At 38.9% G+C, this 26,090-nt stretch overlaps 1 protein-coding gene across 2 annotated transcripts in view; it reads left to right on the forward strand.

The window, feature by feature from the left end:
• LOC136880810 (WD repeat-containing protein on Y chromosome) overlaps window positions 1-22,673 on the forward strand; it is a 231,280-nt gene extending 208,607 nt beyond the window's left edge. For both annotated transcript variants that reach the window (XM_067153349.2, XM_067153348.2), the window contains 4 exons: window positions 8,087-8,255; window positions 14,274-14,474; window positions 15,433-15,524; window positions 22,448-22,673. In XM_067153349.2, the coding sequence (XP_067009450.2) occupies window positions 8,087-8,255; window positions 14,274-14,474; window positions 15,433-15,524; window positions 22,448-22,622 (637 nt within the window). In that variant the 3' untranslated portion in view covers window positions 22,623-22,673. The remainder of the gene's footprint in view (window positions 1-8,086; window positions 8,256-14,273; window positions 14,475-15,432; window positions 15,525-22,447) is intronic.
• The last annotated feature ends 3,417 nt before the right edge of the window (window positions 22,674-26,090 follow it).

Consider the following 26,090-nt stretch of genomic DNA (forward strand, 5'->3'; position numbering starts at 1 on the left):
AACCCAAGGATAGGGAATTTAACAGATTTTGGGCTTCAAGCCCCTAATTTCCAATTTTATAATATCGCCAATTAGCGTTTACATAGACAAGGAGAAATCTCCCAAAACAGAGCACCTTGCTCCAACTGATACAAATTTTACAGCCTTCCCGAGGCAGCCCTCAATGTTACAGTAAAGAAAAGAGCTTACATGCTCTCCAACTTTAGACTGCGCTCCCAATTTCTTACACAAAATCTTACAATTACCAGCCTCTCTAGGCCCAACCCAAAAGTTACAATTTTTACACAGGGGTATCTATTACCCAAACTACTGGGCCTTCATGGAAAGAAGAACAGGTTAAATTACTGGCCCGAACACAAGATGAATGGAGGTGTACACTTGCTCTCCTAGAAAATTGAATATAAAACCCTAACTGGGCTCTTGGCCCAATGATGTAGAGGCTAATCGCAAGCTATGAGGTGACTAGAATGAAGATTAATTTAACGCTTTACAGAAAAGACTTCCAAAATGAGCCATTAGAAGTTTCAAATTTGTTCTTTCTTGACTAAGTGTATTAATAGTTATGGTTTCTGAGTGTGAACGTAGTTATCAAGCTGTCACTTTTAAATTGAATCATTGTGAGGTCTGATGATCCCCCTCACTTCTTGATGTAGTTTAATTCAGTGAAGTAATTAGGTCCAACTATTACAGTTTGGTGCTTGTTTGCAAGTTGAATCCCTCCTCCTTGTCACTGCGGTGTCTTGGAGAGCTGCGGGTCTTTTTTATCAAGCAGGTCATTACTGTTGTGTTGGATTATGACCAAGTATTGAAAGCATATTAAAAAATTGTTGATACATTTTTTGCATTTGAACATTTTTAATATGGTATATTGTATGTCATTGAAATATTTGCTGATGTTTCCAATGTGGCTCTGAATCAGTCCTGTTTTCCCAAACTCCTGTTGGGTTCTCAACAGCATTGCTACCGGGCGAGTTGGCCGTGCGCGTAGAGGCGCGCGCGACTGTGAGCTTGCATCCGGGAGATAGTAGGTTCGAATCCCACTATCGGCAGCCCTGAAAATGGTTTTCCGTGGTTTCCCATTTTCACACCAGGCAAATGCTGGGGCTGTACCTTAATTAAGGCCACGGCCGCTTCCTTCCAACTCCTAGACCTTTCCTATCCCATCGTCGCCATAAGACCTATCTGTGTCGGTGCGACGTAAAGCCCCTAGCAAAAAAAAAAAAAAAAAAAAAAACAGCATTGCTTCCTCACTCTTAGTGTTTCCTCTTGCTAAGTGTTTGGGCCCATTAGATCTCTGTGTATGTTTGAGGACAAGTTCTGACAACCATGGCACTTTACTCCAACCCATAATCTTTAATATATCTCCAGGAATCTTATCAATTAATGATGGGTCAAACCAGTTGGTTTGTATGAATTACTTCACTCATTCACACTCTTCAGTGTGAATCGTTCAAATGAAGTAGTTTGTTCATGAAGTAATGAAACCTGATGATCTGCTCACTATATGTCATTAAGCAGCGACTTTGTTCACAGCGTCTCATTCACTCAACAAAGCTTCATAACACTTAATAAAATTACCAATAGACGGCAAAGCTATGTAATTATGGACACTCACTAGCTTACCTGCTTATAGCATCTAGATTATGATTGATAACATCAATGGAAAGATAAACATATAAAGAAGGAAATACGTAAAGAACACAGCTGACAGGTAGAATCGGTCTGGGAGTAAAGAGTTAATGAATGACGCACGTAGTGGGAGTGGGAAGAGAGTGAGTGAGATGAAAATTAAATGAGTAGTGAATGTTGTGAAGTGTGAGAACTGTGAAGTGTTTGAACTACCAGTTCATTGAAATTCAGTGATTAGTTCACACTTCATAGGAGTGAAGTGTTCATTTATGAGCTACCATAGATTATTATCAATCCGTCTCTGGTAAGACTGCAGTTAGAGTACGGCTCTAGTGTATGGGACTCTCACCAGGACAACTGGACATGAGAACTGGAAAAATTTCAAAGGAAAGCAGCACAAATTTTTCTGGGCGATATGGAATAGTGTTATGAAAATGTTGCATACTTTGGGCTGGGAAGATTTGGGAGTAGGAGACGAGATCTTTGACTATGTGATATGTTTTGAGCAGTCAGTGGTGAGGAGGCATGGAATGACATAAGTGGAAGAAAAAGCTTGAGTGGAGCTTTTAGAAGTAGGAAAGATCACAATATGAAGATAAAGCTGGGATTCAAGAGGACATATTGGTGAAAATATTCATTTATAGGACAAGGAGTGAGGGATTGGAATAAGTTATGAAGGGAAAAGTTTGATAAATTTCCAAGTTCATTGAAAATGTTCAAGAAAATGCTAGGGAGACATTTGATAGGGAATCTGCCACATGGACGACAACCCTCAATGCAGATCATTAATGATTGATTGATTGATTCCAACTGCTTTTCTAGCTTTGATCTGTTGTATCTTTTTGTAAATGTCTCTATTATCAAACGTAGTAATTTGCTAATGTTAGTTCCCTCTTGTATATGGACATTATATCCAACTATCTCTACACACTGCTGACTTTCTGTCTTCTGTAAGTCCCCTCATATACACTCCCCTTGTTCATAATGATTCCTGGAATGTCCTTCCTGGAACCTGTTTTTTGCTTAAAGTGTCTGTACATATCCCCCAACCATTGCTCCCTGAAATTCATATGGTTGCCAATTGCATTTGCTATCATGTTATCCATAGTTGACTTTTGCACTAAATTCAAGTTCCTAGTAAGCTCCTTAAATCTCTCTTTATTCCTGCAACCATTCCTAACTCTATTTCTTTCTAACCTGTACCTTTATTTCCACACTTACTCCTGCTTTCTGTTCAGTGGCCCTTCAACTACCACCAAGACTGCCGAGCTGTAAATTACACTGTACTATAAACATATTTATGCATTTGGTGTATGATGAATAATGACAACCTATAAACTATTTACACAACCAGTGAAAGATAAGTACAAAGTAAATACAAATTATCTTATCTATACAGTCAAAGCAATTAACAAAGTTTGAAAGGACAAGGAGAAAACACAATATATTTACATCACTATCCACCTATCAACTCTTGACAGTTCATATATACACATTGAGTGTGAGTAATGTACATCTCACTAAATGTGAATGTCTAAACCCGCCACCCACTTTACTGCTTCAGGTGTTGCTGAGTTGAGGTCTTCCATGGTGCCAGTGAAAGCACGGAGTGGGCATTTTTGCACTACATGTTTCATTGTTTGGCGAACCTCCCCACAGTCACAGTATGGAGGAACTGACCAGCCCGAGGTGTGTAAAGTAGATGCTCTTCTACCTACTCCACATCTCATGAGATTTAGTCTACTCCAGATGCAGCGTGGCAGTTTTGTGCAAGGATGATTAATATCCACCATTGCCCAAGGTGGGGATAAAGACCACTCTGTTGACCATTTAGAGGTGGAGTTGAAGTCGCTGGATGTTATCTTCATGGCAGTCATCCAAGCAGGCTGGCGAGACTTAAGGCGTGTGCATTTCTGTCTGATATCCTCATGAACAGGTAGATGTTCGTTCTTCAACATTCTGGTCCATAACTGAAAAAGGGCCTTCTGTGTCCTGATATGTGGAGGAGGTAGTATATTGCTGAGTACCAGTAACCATTGGATCGGTGTAGCACGAAGTGTACCAGTTATGATCCGTATGGTTTGGCGAAGTTGTAAATCTACTAGCTGTGTGTGAGCACTGTTAAGCCAGACACCAGAGCAGTATTCTGCTGCAGAGTAGACCAATTGTAGTTCATGAGCCTTGAAGAAAACCCTTAAATGGTAGTTTGCTTCCGTGTTGTTCTGATGAAATGTAGATGTCACTATTTTCTGTGGGTTGGGATGAAGATACCATCTTTGAAAGTAGTGATCCAACAGTACAAGGTCTTGATTAAGAACTATTTCAGCTTCCGCAAAGTTGGGTCATTGAATTGTAGGGCAAATATTGTTTGCATATATGAACTTTCAGGACACTGTTTCAGGCAGGTTGTGGATGTCTAAGTTGAAGAGAGTAGGAGATAGAACCGACTCTTGAGGCAGACCATTGTTGACTTTGTGGAATTTGCTTCTGTTATGTTCTGAGTGAACTTGAAATAGTCAGTTGCTTAACATTCTGTCAATTAGTGTTGTAATTTTTATGCAAGGAACAGCTTTAATCAGTTTACCATAAGACATTCCCTCCAGACTGTGTCGTATGCACCTGTAAGGTCTAAGAAGACAGAGACGCTTTTCAATTTCTTTTCAAAACCATCCTCCACATATGTGGTCAATGACAGTACTTGGTCACTACTGTCATGGCCGGGTTGGAATCCTGCTAATTCAACTGGAAGGAATGCTTCAATGGCCGGTGTTATTCGGTTCAGTATCAGTCTTTCTAATAACTTGTAGGTGACGCAGAGTAGAGCTGTAGGTCGATAGCTTTGTGGTTTCAGAAAAGCAATAATTTTTGACTTCTCTTCCTGACTGAAGTATGGAGCTGAAGAATGCAGCCAGCCATCTTCTTCTAGCTGGACCACAGCTTTTTAGAAGTTCTAGATAGATTCCATCTTGTCCCGCAGCTTTGCCATTTCAGAGTGATTTTAATCCCTTGTCTACCTCTTATGATGTGAAAGGTTGTGAATAGGTGGTGTGTGGTTGGGTTTCTCATTTTGCCTGTTTAATCTCAGTTTTAACCCCTTTCACGGTCAGTTTATTCCTTGTTGTTTTAAAGATAGAAACGAGGAGATTTGATATTGTTTCTACCTTGGTTGGGGAATGTTGCTTTGGTGGTATGGATGTGAAATCTAATTTCCAAATAAGTGACCGTGCTTTTCTCCTAGAATGGGTGACATTCATGTCTGTTACAGTTTTTACCCACTTCTCTTTTCTGGCAAGATCAAGTGATTGTAGTAAATCTGTTGCTTTCTCGTGGCTGCTATTTTCTTTGAATTCCTTACTCAGTCTGCTGGACTCTTCACTCCATCCCAGTATATAGTCTTTACGGAATCCTCTAGGAATACATGTTTTTGCTGCTGATTTTATTAAGCCAACAAACCTCATGCAGTTCTCTGGGACAGGTTTAATCCATCTGATGTTGGCATCAATAGACTTGGCATAAGCATCCCAGCCTGCTTTCTGAAAGTTCCAGCGAGGCGTCGGTGTAGATTGTATAACTGGGATTTGAATACCTGTTTTATAGATTATGGGTCTATGCTGGCTGTGCGGGAAGTTATTGAGCACTCATCTGCTAATGTGGCAAGATGGTGACAAGAAACTGTGAGAGACAATGCGAATATCTGGTGTGTACTCACATTTCCAGTGGCCAGAGTGAAACGTTCCCTTATCATATATCAGTGCAAGGTTGTTTACTTCAGCCCATTCTGAGACATTAGTTTCATTTTCATCGTCTTGCTTATAGCCCTGAGGTGTGTGGTGGCTGTTGAAATCACCAAGGATGATGTTATTTTGAGAGGGTATTATGGAAATGGGATGAGGCCATGTTTCATTGGGTGGCTTGTAAATATTCATTACCATGATGTCTTCTATTTGTACTGAGGTGGAGAAATAGGTTGGACGATCACTTGCTGGTAAGGTACTCTAGTTGCAAATGTTATTTCTAATGTAAGTAACAATTCCATATTTAGCATGATCGTGAGCTGCTATCATTTTAAATCCTGGTATCTTTCCCCTTGCCAATAGCTGTTCAGTGTTCTCTGTGTGGGTTACCTGTAGTACAACAAGGTCAACTGTATGTTTGCAATAAAGTCAGCAAAGCAGTGTAGGTGGTTACATTGTTCTGTAACAGTATATCTATGTATATGATGTTCTTTGATGCATTCTAGAGCTTGGCAACTCCAAGTGAAACCCCGCAAGAAATGCAAATTTGGAATAACTTCCTCCTGCCCTTCTGTCCCTAGTCATGTAAGACCAATAGCCTTCTAAACTGTTATAAGGGGAGTGTCTCATCACAAGCCAATAGAAGTGAAGATCACTCAATGTTGCTGAATAGTGACCGCAGGTCAGTGCTTACCCAGCTCTCATGGGAGATGTTTCCATTAAGCCAGCCTTGCCAGCTTTTGTATGCTGTGTGTTGCACTCTACTGAGTGAGAGATTTTCCCGACGTCTTTCTTGGAATGTGATATTTTACCCAATCGGAAGTATAATTATTATCTCCATGTGTTAAGTGGTGGCAAGTACTAAAAACACAGTTGTTTATAGCTGAGGAAGAGAGATAGTATGCAATGTAATTTCTTTCTATGTTTTAGAAAAGACTGCAAATTTATAATTTTGTGAATATATTTTAGTATTGAAAAGGTGGAAACGTTTACGTTGTTATTATTATTATTACTTATAAATTACTTTATGTCAAGCAACTCAACCAGCTTCAGTGGCAATAGGAAAATCTGAGATGTTTACTAAGAAAATCAGAAAGGGGCTGATAGTAGCAGAGCATAATGGGATAAAATTATCTACTCCAGATAAAAACAGAAAACTGAATAAGAAATTCATATTGGATTGTACAAATAAGTGCATCATCAGGCAGAAGGTTCAGGAGTATTACAAAATAAGAAGGAAATACCAACAAATTACAATCTACGCTCCATGATGACATGAATTACAAGGGAAGTCACGAACATGTGAAGCAAGTGTTGCATTCAATAGGCTTTAAATTTAAGAAATGTCAAAAATAAAAGGAAAATGCTGAAGGAAATAAACTATATTGTGTTTAAGAGATCAATGTACCTATGAAATTGACATGAAGTGTATTTGTACGGTAACTTGTTCTCGTCATGACTGCGGCTGTTGTGCTTCCCAGTCTTCTCTCTTGTACTCGCCATCCTCTCTCTGTTACTCCAGCTGATGAAACTAGCACTCAACTCTTGTGGGAAAGACAAGAAATGAGAAATGAAGTTTTCTTTTTCTTTGGGTAAAGCGATCTCTTTCCAGTTTTTTTTTTTTTTTTGCTAGTTGCTTTACGTCGCACCGACACAGATAGGTCTTATGGCGATGATGGGACAGGGAAGGGCTAGGAATGGGAAGGAAGCAGCCGTGGCCTTAATTAAGGTACAGCCCCAGCATTTGCCTGGTGTGAAAATGGGACACCACGGAAAACCATTTTCAGGGCTGCCGACAGTGGGGTTCGAACGTACTATCTCCTGAATACTGAATACTGGCCACACTTAAGCGACTGCAGCTATCGAGCTCGGTGTTTGCAGTTTAAACTCAATTACTTTATAACTGTGAGTTTCTTCAATCTGGTAAAATTAATTTTCAGTAATAAATTTATAAAGTACCTGCCGACCATGCTTCAGTCTTTTTGTCGGGCAGAATACAACCCAGTAGAAAAAAGATATTTTCTTTCCTATATGACATTTTTGCCAGGTGGTTTCAGAATGAGTTATTGTCATTGATTGAGGGACTTAGGTGATACTGGCAGCTAGACTGTGAAATTGACCTTTTTTTATTAACACACAGTCTAAAAGAGGCTCAGTTCGAGTTTGATGATTCATAAAGGCTATTTTTAACGTGGCCACGAAACCTACACCTTCTGCGAGGATTTTTTTTGGTCTTCTTAAAAGTGATGGATATCCTGGAGAATAGACACTGTTCAGAACTGCCCAGTCTGGGTACAGATGCCCCTGTTGGTCTATAAGAGATATTTAATTTCCGTCATGTCGCCTGGAGACATTTCCTTATCCAGGGGTTTAAAGTTGCGCTGACACATGGAAGGGTTCTGGCAGAACAAGGGTAGGGGAAGAAGTGGCCACAGACAAAGTCACCTGGTGTGAAAATGGAAAATCTCAGAAATCCATTTTCAGGGCTGCTAATACTGGTGTCAAACTCACCGTCTCTCAAACGCAAGCTCACAAGTGCGTGATCTGAACCACGCAACCAATTCCCTGAATACATAGACAGAAATTTGAAGGAAGGAAACCAAACAGGACCAGATTAAGGTTGACGACATGTGCAGGTGTTTAGAGGAGAGTGCTCAAAATGTAGGTTAGTCTCAACTGAGGAGGTTCCTGAACTGGTTTGATGTTACCTTCTGTCTTTGTAGGTCCAGCTCCGACACTACAGTTCGTATGTGGACACTTGGAGGACTCTACCTGGGCACACTCGGTTCCTATCGTCCTTGGAATCCTCTAAAGTCGGATGCTGAGCCTCGAGATTTTGAGGTCCGCCTTCCACCAGAGATAAAACGCATTGCTTCGTCTACAACTTTCAAGGTAGGTACAGCAGTGGTGATGTAGTACCAACCTTACTAGAAAGAACTCTTTGTGGGCAGCCTTCTCGTCAAGGCAGTTCCCTTCTCTTTCATCATCATCATCATCATTTCCCTTTATCCAGCTGTAGCCGGGTTCCCTTCTCTTTATGAGCAATAATTCATCTGGTAATCATTACCATGGCTGGTAAGACTGCAGAGATTTGAATGCTCATAAAATTTTTCTGCCATTGTTGTTAGTTTTGGGAATGCCGTACCATCCACTGAGTCTTCCTGGAGCCTTACGACAAGAAATTAATTCCTTGCTAAATCTGCTGAGATAACATAGACTCACACAAATCAGTATGAAAACATTTGCCACCAGTTGCAAATACACTATGGTGCAAAAACTGTGGAGCGCTAAGGAAGAGTGAATTATTTAAGAGACACTGTTTTAACAACTTCAACATTTTATCAGCCTGCTTTAACAAATTAAAACTCTTTCAAACATTTTTAGAGTCATTAACATTAATTTCCACTCCTGAGGGAAAAAAAAACAATGTTATACTTTTTCTTGTTACCACGCTGCCCAAAAATAAACCCGTACCATTTTTCACTTTACCAGACCAGTCACCACACAGCATACTCTCAATGTCATTCTTGATATGCCAGTGGCCTGTTGATGTAGGTGGACCCATTCCTGCTGCATGGCTTCTCTGAGTTGATATTGTTTAAAGGAGTAGTCCACCTTTTCAATACATTACATTAAATATTAAAAAATAATATGTTATAAAATCTTTAACATTTCAGTAGATGTTTCATTCCCTATTTAGAAACATCTTCAGCTCATGTCAGTCCAGTGGGGCCAGCAGGAGAGTCTTACAATTATGTCTTTCTCCATTCATTCCTATTCTACAACTCCTGTTCTATTTTCCCCATTTTCTTTTTTTTTCTTTTTAGACTCCTTCTAAAAGCATCCATTTCACTTCACTTGGTCTTCAAGTTACCTTCTATGCTGTTTCCGTTCATTAACAATTCAAGGCTTTGTGAGACAAACTTGTGCCCTCATTTTTAGAAAAAGGATTTCCCCTTAATTTACTAAATAATCGCGCTTAAATGACGTTTTGTATCAGAAGACCTCGAGATTACTCTTAATGTGTTTTCTTATTTTAAAAAACATGGTAACCTCTTGTAATTGTCTTCATCAGCTGAAGATGTCCCTAAACAGGGGACAAAATATGTACTGATTTGTTAAAGGTGGACTCCTTTAAGCAATTGAAGAAGGGAAAACAAAAACCCACTAACTCCAGTAAACCTAATTTTACAGGAGAGCGAAAAAACTGATAATCTCCCACATTGATGTTAAATCTAATGCATTTATGTGCTCACATTAAGTAAAAATTTATTCTTTATCAATTAAATGCTTAATAACTTAAATGTTTATATTATTTAATGCTACAATTAGAATGAAATAGTGGTGGAGTTAGGGGTTTTTTGACTTCCGGAGTCTATGAAATAATGAAAAATAAAAATGTGACAGAAGAAGTACCAGTATACAATAACTACAGTATGAAACGATAGAATATGAAAGTTCCTTATTAAAATTAGCATGGTTACATTTTTAAATTTCAAAGTTACAGCATGAGGCTGATATCCATTAAATACTCTAATCTAAATTATACCAAAATACATAAATAAAACCACAAATAAACTTAAAGACTTTCATTACAGATATTCTGTTTCACTTTCATTCTCTTGTTCAGTCTGTAAATCAGGGTTATTAACATCAGCAAACAGAGTTTTGTAATACATCCAACTTTCCTCTGAAGTGAAATTCATTAAATTTTGTAAGTCCTTTTGCTTTTTTATTTTCAGCGGCAAGTGTGAGTTGTATTTTTGTTGAGTGGGAAAAGATGCATTTGTATGGGTCCCTGGATGTTAAATCGACTCCATATTGTACTTTTCAGAGTTTTACTCACATGGGTTTCATTTTTGTGGGATGCCGAATATCATATTACTTTACTTTGTGATATGAGGAATTTCTCGTTTCAGTAATGTGTTGCTTTACTCCATCAGAGTATTTGGAAGAGCACTGCTTTTTGCACCTAGAAAATTACGAATGCTAACGTTAACGCATTTATTTAAAGCGTATATTTATATATAACGTTTATACATGAGAAGAAAACTCCTATTTCACATCTCAGCAGTGATACATTGTTTATATACAACTTCTCGGGTAATACAATATCAAGTTAAACATTTGAGGTTAGCTAATTGCCCTTGCTTTAAACCTTTAAATACTGTTTCACATCCATTTGCCGTCATTTATTCGTTTCTTCCCACTTGTTTTCCTTCCGGAATTTTAAATCTGATTCCATTTTAACGTTTCAATCTCTGCTCAGCTCGTTAAGCGATGGTGTTGCCATCTACCTGGAAATAAAGCATGGAAAGCAAGAACTCTCTAATTCCATGGAGTAAGAGGTGTTTTGCTTTCCATGGATTCTAAAAACACCTCCTGTATGCGTATGAATGATGTATTTAGAGTATTATTGCCTTACATACATGCGGAACACACTAAAAAGTCCCATCGAGCCCATAGCTCAATTTCGCCCAAAATTGGATTTAGTGGTGGGGTTTTGATCTCCCTGCTTCAATTTGAACATTATTTTCAATATGGACTGAAAGATGAAATTTATTTCTTGTAATTCCCTGAGTTTGTACAAGTCTTGTAGTGCTGGAACCTGATATCGTACATGTCTTTCCATTAAGTCCCATACATGCTCTGTGGGATTCAGGTTATGCGTTGGCCAGTTCATTCTGTAAATCCCCACCTCTTCAGGGATGGCCATTATCCTGCATCAGTATAAAACCGTCCACAGTGAAAGGTGCAAAAGGCCGTGCCGTTCTCAATGAATGCCAGATCCAACCATGATTAACCCTCTTCAGAAGAGCACTCTAGGAGAGAGATTACACAGGTCTTCTCTGCATTCTCTCCTATCGAAGTGAAGAACAAACCACTGTTCTGACGTCCAGTTGACATGTTGATGAGAGTACTTGGATCTTGCAGTATGGTGATGTTGAGTCAACAGATGCTCTGTGGTGTGTCTTCTTGACTGCAGGTTGGATTCCTGCATATGTCTCCTAATTGTCCGCACACTCCCCTCCAACTTACAAGCTTCACACAGTAAATTCTGGACCTAGGTGGCAGTTGTACACTGATCTGCAATGCTTGCAGCCTTATAATGTGTTCATCCCTGTCGGTTGTGGTTCTGCTATGACCTCATCATGGCCTCTTGCTTTAGGAAACTATCTCACAGCTCTGTGAATGCTTCCAATTCCAAGCTGTGGGGACTGATGTGAAATATATTTTATTGTATTAAAAATTATTTGTCATTTTTTATATAAGTTTTTATTCTGTTTGGACTGAAATTTTGGACTTGGAAGAATAGTTTTGATCTCATAAACCTGATCCTGTCCAGATCATTTTAAATTGCATATTTTAAAAACTCTTATTTATGGGTTCTTTCAAAAATGGTCATTTATCTGTGGATTTTAAATAATTTTGATTTTAGTTAGTTAGTGTGAAACACCTTATACCTACATGCACAGTTCTGGAAGCATATTTTCTGTTGTGTAAACAAAGATTTTTCTCGAAAATTTGTTATCTCTGTGTCAGCAAGAAAGAAGAGACTTTTGATTGGAGAAAATAAAAGTAAATGTAATTGGTGAATGTGAAAGTCGAAGATGAATTCTGCATTCTGACTGGTTTTCTTTGGTGGTTGCACTATTTCCTTTTTCTCGATTTTATCCTGCTTCGTCAGAGGTAGAGTTTGTGTCTTTGATCTTCTGACTATCTCACCGAGCGGATATGCTCATCCTTCGGTCCCCTTGTGGGAAACCCAGTCTCAGGGTAAGCACTGTTTCTAACTTTATTTTGGGTTTTAACTTCATTCAAATGTGATAATTTACCTTTTCTTTACGCAGAAGTTTACCCTCGAATTTCACATTCACCACTAATTTTGTTGAAATCACTTAGCTTTTTCAGCAAAAATCATATACAATTTGTTTGGAGGCAATACACTTTTTATTAACCTTTATGTTATCTTGTGATTATCCCTCGGGTTTGCCTCTTGGTATTTCTGAGTCACTTTTCATATGTACGAAAAATCTATGCACATTACCTGAAGTGTTTTAGATAATGATGTAAGTTTACTATACTTCTGTGTTTGGTTTAATTTCCATATTTGTTTGTGTAGAATGGGACTAGCCTTTCCTTAAATCGACATGTATCATCGGATTAGGATATCTATAATTTTGAATTTAGTGACAAAAATTTCTTTTAGTGCACTGCACATGTCTGCAGGTATATCTTATAACACGTAATTTCCCTTGTACTATGGGTTTAAAGGTCTTTCAACTTTTGAGGTTCTGATTTTGTAATTTAAAAAAAATTGTAATTCAAGGGCAATTGCCTTCTCCATTTTCTTTCATAGCAAGAGGCTACATCCCATACCTCTCAGGGTTCCATGCCACTTTCCATATCCATTCCATAGTTGTCATGTTTCCTAACCTGTTTATTTACATTTTATGCTGCGATGCTTTTGTTGGATCTAAGTTTTGTTTACTAAGGTTAAAATTTCATTCTTTTTTATTATTATTATTATTATTATTATTATTATTATTATTATTATTATTATTATTATTATTATTATTATTATTATTATTATTATTATTATTATTATTTTAATCAGCCAATAATGGTTGCACAATTGATGGTTCAAGCCTCAGTGACTTAGTGATAAGACCGTCTGTCTTTGATCAGTGCAACAGCTTTTGCAGAGGCTTCCATGCTTAATGTCATATTGATTGTATCAAGAATGTGTACTTGAGTACAACTGAGTCAAACCATGAACAAAACACATTTCATTAATAAGATGTACAATATTATAGGTTAGGATCCACCTTTCAATACTCCGTAATAAGATGGTAAAAAGTAGTTACAACCTGTTTAATGGGACCGGTTTCAACACATTTTAAGTGTCATCATCAGCCAATTTGCGAAGATCTTACAACAACTAGCACATTGAATACAGGCAAAAAATTAACATTGTATCATAACGTATGATACAATGATACAATGTTAATTTTTTGCCTGTATTCAATGTGCTAGTTGTTGTAAGATCTTCGCAAATTGGCTGATGATGACACTTAAAATGTGTTGAAACCGGTCCCATTAAACAGGTTGTAACTACTTTTTACCATCTTATTACGGAGTATTGAAAGGTGGATCCTAACCTATAATATTGTACATCTTATTTCTCTATTCAATACGGAACAATAATGAAGTTTTTAACTTTAAAACACATTTCATTGTCGACAGACTTAAGAAACACAATCCATTCTCCTAACAGATGGAGCAATAAAGAGCACAGATAGACACAGACGTGTGAGTGATAACGGCAATAATCCCTCCTAAGATCAATAAATGTGCCAAGGATCTATGAAAGTTTATTAGGGTGGTTTTCAGATCAACTTAGTCTTTCAGAATGTTCCAGCAGCATTATAAGATCATGAAAACATTTTCAAGATTAATAGAGAAGACCATAAACAATAGTATTTAGTCTCGCACAATAACTTTTCCTCTAATGTTCAACTCATTTGCACTGTGGTGTATGTTAATAAGCAAATTTAAAATAATAGAATCTCAAGTGCATCATCACATTTTATTCTATGTGATTAGGCAATGTGACATTGTTTGCTTTGTTATGAAATTTGCTGTCATTGAATTCCTTGTTAAAAGATGAAAATTACTGCTGATGATAACGTAACCTCACTTCTTCAGAAGTAAACTGTTCTGTTTATGATTTACTTCTTTAAATTAAGTTCTGTTTCAGTTTGTGATATTCCACACAGCTTAAACACAGAAAAATATCTGTCAAAACTTCAAAATAAGAAAAGATCATCATATGTTTCTGTTTTGTGTTGGAATGAAGCTAGTTAGATAATTTATAAATACGGTACTGATAAATGCATTGCCTTGTAGGTGCTAATGGGAGGAGATGTTCACGTTGGCCGCCAGAAGGTTCGTGAAGAGAAAGATGAATTCAAAGAGCTACCTCGACATGTCATTAAGCAGATGGTGTACGGAGAAAGGCTGAAGAAGCCTTACCTTGGGCATTTCTTCAAGTTACCTCCTCGTAAACCAGCACCACCCATTCCAAAGCTTGACAGCTCCATGCAGTACGTGAGTATCGGCTGTGATCACAGAAATACTAAACTAGATTCTACAATAAGAGGGAAATAAGTATCACTGTAAAATTAACTTTTGCTGCATCAATAAATTAATATAACTGAAAATATGGTCCATGAACTATTTAGCATTGCTGAAAATACCATTTCTATGCAAGGACCAAATTTTATATGCTACATTTCCTCCTGAGAAACGTGAAAAACAGAAATATGAATAGTCCGTAGTATTTCACTCAGTTACTAATATTAAATACAATATCAGGATAATAAAAATTGACATGGATATTCATCTTAACCTAAAATTTCTTGCACTGTCAAAAAATATGTACCAGTTCTTGCTGCATGACAGAGGAATTTTGAGACTCAATTCAGCCAGCAAGAACTGGTAAATTGTTTTTGATAGTGAAATAAATTTTGGGTTAAGATGAATATCCATGTCAATTTTTAGTAACCTGATAGTATATTTAGTAATATTAATAACTGAGTGAAATACTATGGACAATTCATATTACTGTTTTTTGGTTTCTCAGGAGAAAATATTGCATATAAAATTTGGGTCATTACTTAGAAATGGTATTTTCAGCGATGCTAAATAGTTCGTTGGCCATATTTTCAGTTATATTAATTTATTGATGCAGGCAAAGCCAATAGGAGAATATTCACTTAAGGAGTGTACGAACAGAATAAATTTCCAATGTTTATAATTTATTATAACAACAGAATTCAAACCAAAAGATCTGGGAGAGGGTGTAATTTACTTACTGGGTACTACCTGAAACAAATACTAGTAAACGCTATGATCCTTCTGCACGCTGCACCCCCATGTTGTAGCTGAGAAGGAGAGATGAGTTTGTAGAGGCTGAGAACAAGTTTATGAAGAAGAACTGGGGAGAGCCAATCTATTTGAAGACTAGTGTCTTCCTAACTAGCATTTTGTCTTACATTGTTCACAGGTGCCAGTGTACTGTCATCTTAAGATCCCTGAGCTTGAGGAAATCAAGAGGCCGCAAACACCAGAGAAGCTAGCCAAGATGATGAGATTCAAGTGAGTACAATTCTTGTTGGTATCTCTCAGCACAAGGCAGAGCACTGTCACTATCATTTACGACTGTGACAATGGGAGATCTCGGAAATAAGTGTTATTAATGAGAATTATGTTACAGAAAGTAATGATCTTTATAAATGCAGACATACTGAGAAAAAACCCTCGGGGGAAGCCTGACCCCTAGAGAGCGCATGTCCAGGTGGCGGACAGGGTGCCTACAGAAATGTGAGCTGGTGAAGATACCTCGGAAATGAACGTTGCGCTGTTGGCATCTTGGAGAGCTTCCCAGTGAAAGTTGGTGTACACCACGACTCTGCATTGTCCCCATTGCTCTGTGTTCTCGCCATGCACATGATTACACGGGGCCTGGACTCTATTATATGCAAAAGATGTCACATTTAATGATACCACCAGAAGTGGATTGCAGTGTCAAGTTGAAGGTTGGAACAGCCGAGACTGAACAAAAACAAGACCGAATACCTTAACGAAGTTTGTGAGCTTCAGGTATCTAGGATCTCATCTACAGACCGATGGTGGGATACGTGATGAAGTGCGAAGTAGGATAAAGGCAGAATGGATGAGACAGAGCGAAGTCACAGGAATACTCTGCGACAGAGGGATGTCAGTACATCTGAAGTCCAAAATATACCACATGGTAGTACGTCCTGTTGGTTTATACGGTGTTGAATGTGGACCAGCTGACAAAGCTACAGAGAGCTACTTATGCACCATGGAAATGCACATGCTCTGCCGATCGATGGGCTTCACACTCCTGCATCAAGTCAAAAACGACACCGTCTGCCAGAAAACGGGCATTGTACCCATCTCTGAGAAGGCATGGATAAAACATCTCTAATGTTATGGTCTCATCTTGCATGCTGTACATGAAAAAGTAGCCAATTTCACCCCCACCTTTGAAATTAATGGGCAACGACCACATGGACGTCCAAAGTAGTGCTTGCAGGACACAGTGAATGCTGATTTTAAGACTCTGGACTTAAGACCACATGATGCCAAGACCGTGCAAAATGGCGAGCCAAGATTAGAACAGTGGACTCTGCACCAGCGGGAAAACTCTAGGAAGAAGAACTTATTGAAAAAATAAATATATAAAGTGTTAAATGATAGAGCAGAGCAAAGTTTATAATATTAAAGAGACAAATAAGGAAGAAAAGTCACGTCATATTGCGGAAATGAACATAAAAAGAAACAACAAAGAGGATCTTGATTACTTCAGATAAACTTAGGAATGAACTAACATGACAGAAGCTAGACCAGGACACTGTATTCAATTAGGAGTTGTGTAAAAAAAAAACAAAAAAAAAACAGATAACTGTTAACAAACTACAGCGTTAATTTTTTGTGAAATAAAAGTATTCTTTTTTAAGTTCGGCTCCTTGATGTGCATACTGGCCTTCAGTTCAGAGTTCAGTTCCCAGGCAGCCTGCATGTGATGGATGTGACGCGACAGACAGGCTGAAGTTGTAAACCAGTTCAGATATCTAGGGTCCAATTTCGACAATCTTTTGTGCAACTTGCTATGGGACTGGAAGGTTTTTCAAAGAACAAAAATCACCCTATACAAGTCATATCTCATTCCCAATATTACATATTCTTTGGAAACATGCACACTAACATCAAAAGAAGATAAGAAAGATTTGACCTTGTGAGATGAAGTTTCTTAGAACTGCCCTGTAAAAGACATGACTTGGTCATATAAAGAATGAACACATCTGAACATACTTAGCATTAACTGGATCTATCGAGGAAAGACTAAGTTCATCTGGACTTAAACTGTCTGAGCACGTTCAAATAATGATTAGCAAAACAATACCATGCGCTTATTTGGGAAAAAAATTACTAACATGCAGAAGACTGGTTGGAGGACCAAGGAAAAAAAAATATAATAACAACAACAACAACAACAACAACGTTATTTGCTTTACATCCCCCTAACTACTTTGACGGTATTTGGAGACTCCGAGGTGCCAGAATTTAGTCCTGCAGGAGTTCTTTTACATGCCAGTTAACCTACTGGCTCTAGGCTGGCGTATTTGAGCACCTTCAAATACAACCGGACTGAGCCAGGATCAATCCTGCCAAGTTGGGATCAGAAGACCAGCACCTCAACCATCTGAACCACTCAGCCCGGCAAGAAAAAAGAAATGTACAGACCAACTGAGGGAAGATGTGGAGAGCAAAGGCAGAGTCTGGAATTTGTCATGAACAACAAAAGGAATTGCTCGTTTACAACTACCAGGCATGCTGGAAGGGTTCAGTGGTGGTGGTGGTGGTGGTGGTGGTGATGATGATGATGATGATGATGATGATGAATTTCTCTGTTTGTATTTGTCTTCGTACGCTGCTCATCATTTACCCACAATGAACAGTGGATACATCCCTCCAGTTAGGTTTGTCATCCATCTGTAAAACTGGGCCAATCCTATGTCAAGTGCATATCTCAAGAGTCCAGGAAGAAGAAGACAGTCTGAAAGCTTCCTCCACAAGTTTATTTATTTATCATATCACTTTTAGTGCCAAGTGTGTTCAGTGACATGCTTGGCGCTCCTGATGCACGTCTTTCTATTTGATTCCCATGGGTGACCTGTACATCTGGGCATGAGGTGATGATAATAATGTGGTGCTGGCATATCGCATACTCCTATCGAATAACACTCTTGAAAAACACCAAGTGAACTGCTCAATGCTTAACGTCCCCATCTGATGAATGAATCACCATCTACAGTGTCATATAGCCTCCCTCCATATGAACAGTGCAGACAAGTTTGGGATTTAACCCAGCTTTTTGATTCTCAATCCAGTGATTAGAAATTGTTTACCACCACCTCTCATAACCCGCCAGCTAACATTCTAAAGGTGAATGTTTTTTCCAACAACGCAACTCAAATCGGCTAACCACGGTGCAGACCTTTCTCAGTACGCTGACAGCAACCTTCTTTGAAGAGATTATAGGAAAAGTCATCCAATTGTCTCATTTCTTCATAGTGAGGAAAAGTAAGTTAGACTGTACTTCACGCATGGTAATAAGACTATTTTGTGATTCACACTTGTCTTTACTTTATATCTGGGCACTTCATGCTGCAACCTTTGGCTCTGAGGCAACTCCATCACTAAGGAGGTGTGCACAAATAAATGAATCCCAATTTTTCTGATGTTCCCACCTATTCAATACTATTTATGTTATAAAATTAATTTATTAACATGCAAATTACAAAACTGGTTTTGGTTGTTTACATGAACAATTAAAATAGTACTTACAGTCATTAAAAACCACTTGTCGGGTTTGTCATAAAGTCTTAAAATTTAATAGCAATCCATGTTTTCATTGAATTTAAACGTTCTTCTCGAACTTTTATAAAATCACTGTCTAGTGAACTACATTTTAATTTGTTACACTGTCGATTGAAAGAGTACCATCACAGTCATTAAAAACCACTTTCTTTGAGTTGTTAAATGATACAGTCTTAAAATCGAATAAAACATTTGTTTCATTTCACTGACGCCTCTATTTGTTGAATGGGGAACCATAAGTCTGTCAGAATTATGTAACTGTTTTGCTTCAAAAGACTCTTCTCAGATTTTTAATTTTACTATCCTAAAATCTAATAGCAAATTGTTTAATTCATTCTTGTGCTCCATTAAAATTCAATAAAAAGGAGATTCATCAAATTACTTACACTAGTGTATATAAATATATCTCTTGGCCATGCAAACTTAGTGTTGAAAATTGCCTTATCGGCTAGTTGACAGTAAGGCTAGGAAAGAATATCTTCAAATAGGTTGTCGATTGCATAATGAGTATAGGCTTAGTAATGTGAAACACCTCCTTGCAGAGCAAATGTGTTGTACGATGTATGGAAAGACAAAAAGAGATGTTGGAAAGTGTTTTTATTTAATGTGTTAAGCTTGAAAAGGTATAGTTAAGTAACTTACTCCCTCATGTCCTCATTGGTAGATTTTCCAGCAGTCTCATTGCTGGTGCACCGAGTAGTGTTCCTTGTTTGCGGCGAGCTATTGCTTGGCGTGTAAGAGAGGATGGCAGGAGGGGTAGTGGTTATTAGATTTCAAGATGTAATTTATCACAAACCCAAGAAGTGATTTTTAATGATTTCGTGTACTATTTTAATTGTTAATGTAAACAACTGGTGATGATCCATGGATTGAAACTAGTGTTGTCATTTAGATGTTAATAAATTAATTTTATAACATAAATAGTATTGAATAGGGGGGAACGTTAGAAAAACTCTGTAATTGTGAGTCGAAAACCATCCGTACAGGAAAATGAAACTAATCACACATGACAAATAAGTGAAAATCACTATCTGCTGATCATAGCAGGCCTGGGCATTAGAAAAATAACCATCTCTCTCTCTCTCTTTCTTTTGACATGAACAGTGAAATTAAATATGAATTTATGTCACAGAGAGGGGGAGGAGAATAAGAAAGGAACACATATAATTGGATGAATACAGTGGCAGGTCAATGTCGGAAAAGGCAGCAACAGAAATAAGAGGCAAGGATGATCTCCACATGTTCTCTCCTGAATAATCCCAGTTCCTCTCTACTTCCCAACTTCATCAGGAAGGTGGACATCAACACTCAGTCTTGATGTGGGAAGTGTAGGATATGATGAAAGCCAGATAAGTACAGGAAAAGAGAAGAAATATGCAGTAAGACAAAGATAACAACTACCTTTGGTAAAATAATAGGAACACTGGACAAACACAAAAGGAGAGAAGAATCATAAGAGGATACTTTGAAGACAGCAGTATATGAAGATGTGGAGATTCTCCTGTTCTTTTGTCCATCCATACAGGGTCTCTCTTATGAACCCAAACCGAGCTGCCTCAGCCCAACTTACGTGATCCACGTGATCTGACGGTACCTTATAAAAGATGCTGGCAGTGTCATCCTTCATACAGAGGGAGTTCATAAACACCGTTAGGACTTTCTGCACACCAATAGCAAGAGTTATGACTAATCACATGACCATTAAGATGAAACCAGGCCTCACACAAAAAGAACACAAACTGTGGGTCGAATAAGCAATCATTCAATGATGCGATATCTCACTCTTGTGGCTGGATCAGCAGGTTTTAAACAATGGCCTTGTGTAAAGCTGTGTAACAACTTTGTAGCTCTTGTTGTGCCAATTTTCTGAGTGATTTACTCGGTGACCATTCAAGATTTGACCAGGCGAGTTGGCCGTGCGGTTAGGAGCATGCAGCTGTGAGCTCGCATCCAGGAGATCGAACCCCACTGTCGGCAGCTCTGAAAATGGTTTTCCGTGGTTTCCCATTTTCACACCAGGCAAATGCTGGGGCTGTACCTTCATTAATACCATGGCGGCTTTCTTCCCATTTCTAGGCCTTTCCTGTCCCATCGTCGCCGTAAGACCTATCTGTGTCGGTGCGACGTAAACCAAATAGCAAAAAAAAATAAAAAAATAATCAAGATTTGCATCAATGTCGTCTAGCTTTTCCTCTGTTAAAACCGTTTGTGTGCAGGCATGTTTTTCATTGAGCACGGAGCCAGTCGTTTCAAATTTATTTACAAGTACATGAATCAGTGTTCGTGAAGGTGGCACTTCACCAGGAAATTACTGAACAAATGCATCGCATCCCCGTCGAGCCGACTTGTACTTAAAATAACTTTTAGATACGGAAATACGTTGTTGCAACGATAACTGTCTGAGATTCAGACTGGTGAGTCATGGCTGCGAACTCAAGAACTAAGTGCGTGCCTCCTGTACAGCCACTTAGGTTTTGGAGAGTAGAAATGCGGTTGGACGATCTGGGAGAACCTGTATTTGTCCTCAAATCCTATTTCTGTTGCTCCTTGTTGCCACATTGAGCTGCCATTGTGTGTGTTCTATTATACACAGCATGTTGTTTACAACCCAGAGCAACATGCTTTTCACACTAAGCAAAATAAGATACAATACTTAGAATCTATCATGGTATCAACACAGTGTATTTATAGGTACGTACGATAACTGCTTTCAATGTGTGAGTGTAGTCTAAGCAGACACACACACACACGCACACGCACGCGCACACGCACACGCGCACGCACGCGCACACACGCACGTCCACACGCATACACACACGCACAAAATAGTAATAATAAATGTGTCAAATGCATTGAGTAATGCAGGTAAAGTCGCCTGGGCAAGGTACAGATCCTCCTCCTCAGTTGTATCCTTATGCTCTAAGACATTACCTGTAAAGCGGTAGAGGGTTTATCCAATATTTTTTCATTGCTAGGCACCTAAATGTATCCTATATATTTGTTATGGTAGAAGTGATTTTGTTTTTTCCTGTACGAGACATAGAACTTACGTCAGCAGATTCAAGTGCTATGTTTCCGATCTAACTTATAAACCACCAGGGTCTGACACACACAGCTCCATGTGGCAAAATATTTTCCACCAGAATGCAGCTCAAACATCTTTCCAGAGTTCACACACTAACAACATCGCCATATTCACACCAACACCACCAGGTTAGTCAAACCTATGCGCCCCTGGTTTCCACAGCTACCACCAGTCCTCACTACACACAGCTCCACATGCTAATGACAGATGTCAGACACCTCTGACGCACCACCAAATGTTCAAATTACACGCACACCATATTTCAAATTCCCGTTACATGCCCACCAGCCAATCAGAAGCTATCGCGACTTAATTTGACAAGTCAGAAGCCGATGTGGTCTGGATACCTCACCGCCTAACTACTTCAGCTGCATCAGTAGCACAGAATGGGCACATAGTTGAACAGACCTAGTTAGATGGAGATGTTCGTTTTTATTACGTGAAGTTTATCTTCAATAATGTCAGACTGCTACCTGTGGTGCGATGTGGTGTCACTGATCAAACTGTCTTCTTTTGCTGCTTCCAGGACAAAGCCACAGACTCGAGCCCATACGGATGGGGCTCAGGGAGGGAGGACAAGCGGGAGACATCGCCGCGGGAGCAGCAAAGAGAGCAAGAAGAGGACCGGATCATCAAGAGGACCCTCAGCCTCGACAGAAGAGGCTGGCAAGAAGAGAACTGTCTCACTTGATGTCAAATGATGTTCTTCTTTAGTAAATATTGTCTTCAATTTAGGTTGAAATAAAGATGCATTATACAATAATAAAGGCTGTTCTTGACTTTTGATGGGTCATAAGGGCTATCTTGTCATTAATAATGTCTTGTATCCATTGCAAAGAATCCCAAGCAGTGTGTGCTGCTGTAGAATCGTGTTGAAAATATTCATATTTACTCCAGGCAACGGTTCACAAATTAGTGAAAGTATTCATGAAGATAGCTCACTGAATGGATTCAAAGAGAGTAGCAAGGGGATGGTTTGAACGGGACATAGAGGCAGGCCAAGGACAAGATGGACATCCCAAATAAAAGAAGATCTACAAGGAAGAGGTGTAGAATGGTGTAAAATTGAAGAGGAAGGGATGTACGTATGCAGATGGAAGTGGAGAGTGCTGTTACACCACATGCAGGAAACTGGAGATGGTTGAATGATGATGATGATATGCCTTCCAGCAGTCAGTCTGAAAGCACATTAACCACCTCTACAACTAGCTCCCTGACTTGGTCTCTTTCTTCTTCTCTTACCCTCATTGGCTGAGTCCATTATTCTGCTAGGTAACCTATCCTCCTCCATTCATCTCACATGATCCCCGCACCAAATCTGATTTGAGCATACGGCTTCTTCTACCGTGGTTACTTGTAATTTAGCATTTATTTCTCCTTTCCGAGTATCTTTGAACCATTGTTCTCGCCAATCATTCTTGCCAGTTACTTCGAACTTACAAATAATTTACCCAGTTTTCACTTCTCATAGAGCAAAGTTCATCTGTAACCAGACCAATGTAAATATGGTCTTGTTCAAGAGCTGACCTTTTGCTTTACACAATACTGTTGATCGCATCTGTGAACGCACTGCATTAGTTTTTCAGCAACTTGATTCAATCTCACTTACAAAGGGCACTAGGAAAGTTTTCAATGCACAAAAATGGTTGGCTGGACACCCCTGTTATGATGAGGGATGAAAAGAGGAGTGAAAACCGGTTGAGAAGACAGCAAAACGTGACCTTGGCACCAGTTGTTACCAAGCTGTGGGACTGAAAGCAAGTTAAGATGTCAGTGTGGTCTAGAGATGAATATTGCGCAATTACCTGCTACAATTTTGCTTGTGGATTAACTGTTGACCAGTGCCTGGAGGAAATGACTCCTGTGCTGGGGAAAGACTGTCCACATTCGACAACAATTTTCCACTGGTACAAAGAGTTCCAGAGGGGAAGTTTTGGGGTTGAAGACAATCCTCGTTCTGGGCAACGCCCTGAATCAGTGACTGAGGAAAACATTGAAGCTGTGAGAAAAATGTTGCAGCAAGAGAGGCGGTTGACATATCGGTAGGAAGAAGAGACCCTCCACACCCCTGCACCAGCTATTCATTCAGTTCTACATGACCATCTCCATGTTAGAAAGGTTTGTTCCCTTTGGGTGCCCCATTCACTTTCAGAAGAACAAAGGGCACATCGAGTGAAATGGTGCTGAATAATGCTAAAACAAGGTCATGGCTCAACACTTGGCTCTTGCATCACAAAAGTGCTCCAGCACATCATGCTAATGTAACAATGGATTTTCTTGCCAGATCAGGCTTGACTGTGCTTGAACACCCTCCATACAGTCCTTTGTGTTTCTAGCACAACCCAAGTCAGGATGCTCCACTTAGTGAAGAATACTGCAATCATCCTTTACTTCACTGACCTTGACTTTTGCATAGTCATAGGAGTACCCTCGGGACATCATAATAATAAAGCCAAGTTTCGTCACCTGTAACGGTGCTATTGACACAAATTCATTTGTTATTTCTTTGGCACGACAATGGAATACACTACCTGTCTCTGTCAGAGGAGCCTCACCAGCTAGTTTTAGGCAACTTTGTCACCGCTACCTACTAAGTAATGTTATGGAAATATTGTAGATTAGCCTCCCTCAAACTATAGACTTTATATAATCCCACTGTTATCACCAAGGTTAACTGAAATTAACTAATCATTTCATAATTGTGTAAATAATAATAATAATCATCATCATCATCATCATCAAAATCATCATCATCATCATCATTCTCCTTTTTTCTATTTTTATTTTTATCACAACATTGTATTGTTTAGTAGTTGCAAGATGTTTCAACTGTAGATGTATTTATTTCAATTTTGCACATGTAGATACTGTATTTTCTGGTTAGATGGAAGAGAGGGCCTAATGGCCTTTATTTTGCCAGACAAAATAAATCCATTGTATTGTATTAGTAGAGGAACAGTGGTGATTCTAAATACGAGCCAATCAGAGGCCACGGAGCGGGTCACATGACTGCTGACGTCAGCAGCACGGCAAATTTGAATTCCACGCGACCGGAATTTGAATTTGTAAACAAAGCCACGTGCTTCTTTGACAGCTGTCGAACTGACAGCTGCCATCTTTAAACAACAGACTATCGCCAACTTCAGTGCTGCCATCTTTACGGCACTAAACCTCATAGGTAACACCACGGCCGACTTGATGCGTCGCTCTAGCTAGCTCCTTACCGGCCTTGACAATCGGGTCCACGCATTGTAATCGGAGTAGTTACACAACTCGACACGTGGCGCTGGCGGCCGACCTATTTGCGGTAGAAATGCATACTTCTTTATGGAAAATATATTGACTTTGGTTGCCGATTTATCGTAATTTAGAGCTATGGAGAATATTACATGGGTTAATACTGTTAAAATGATTAATCTTAAAGGTTACTTTCGTTGATATTTGCCAAAATGATGTCGTGAAATGAAACTGCGGGGAGATGACTTAGTCCAGCTGACGTTCTGATATTGACTGTGATTGCCGATGTATCTTAATTTAGGGAATAAAATAGTATGTTACATTGACTAATATTGTTAAAATGATTAATCCTAAAGGCTACTTTCATTGATATGAGCCAAAACAACGTCGTGAAATGAAAATGCGCAGGATGTAGTCCAACTGACGTTCCTTAATTGTGAGGAATAATAGTAATCGTTTTTATTATCATGGCATTTAGATACACAGCAGAACTTACCACAATGCTTTTGTCTTCTGATGTTAATATCGAGATTAAGAGTCATTGTTCAATTAGAGTTTTAAAATTCTTCAGGCGCTGCTCTCAGGAAGGGGGCTGGACAAAACATAAGAGTCTTACTTTTTCCATATTCGTTGTATGCAGAACATAAATATTTTGACTCAAGCATGTTTAAATGTTAATTTCAATATATATAGTTTCAGATTATATTTCATTCATACCTTTCACTAGAATATTAAATACCGGGCAAGCTGGCCATACTAAATTCAGAAAATAAATTTTACTTGAAATGCAGTGGGGTGGAACAAGTTGGCCGCGCGGCGTGGAGATGTGAGCTTGCATCCGGGAGATAGTGGGTTCGAACCCCACTGTCGGCAGCTCTGGAGACGGTTTTCCGTGGTTTCCCATTTTCACATCAGGCAGTACCTCAATTAAG

Source organism: Anabrus simplex, chromosome 9, assembly GCF_040414725.1.
Source record: "Anabrus simplex isolate iqAnaSimp1 chromosome 9, ASM4041472v1, whole genome shotgun sequence".
Taxonomy (NCBI): Eukaryota; Metazoa; Arthropoda; class Insecta; order Orthoptera; family Tettigoniidae; genus Anabrus; species Anabrus simplex.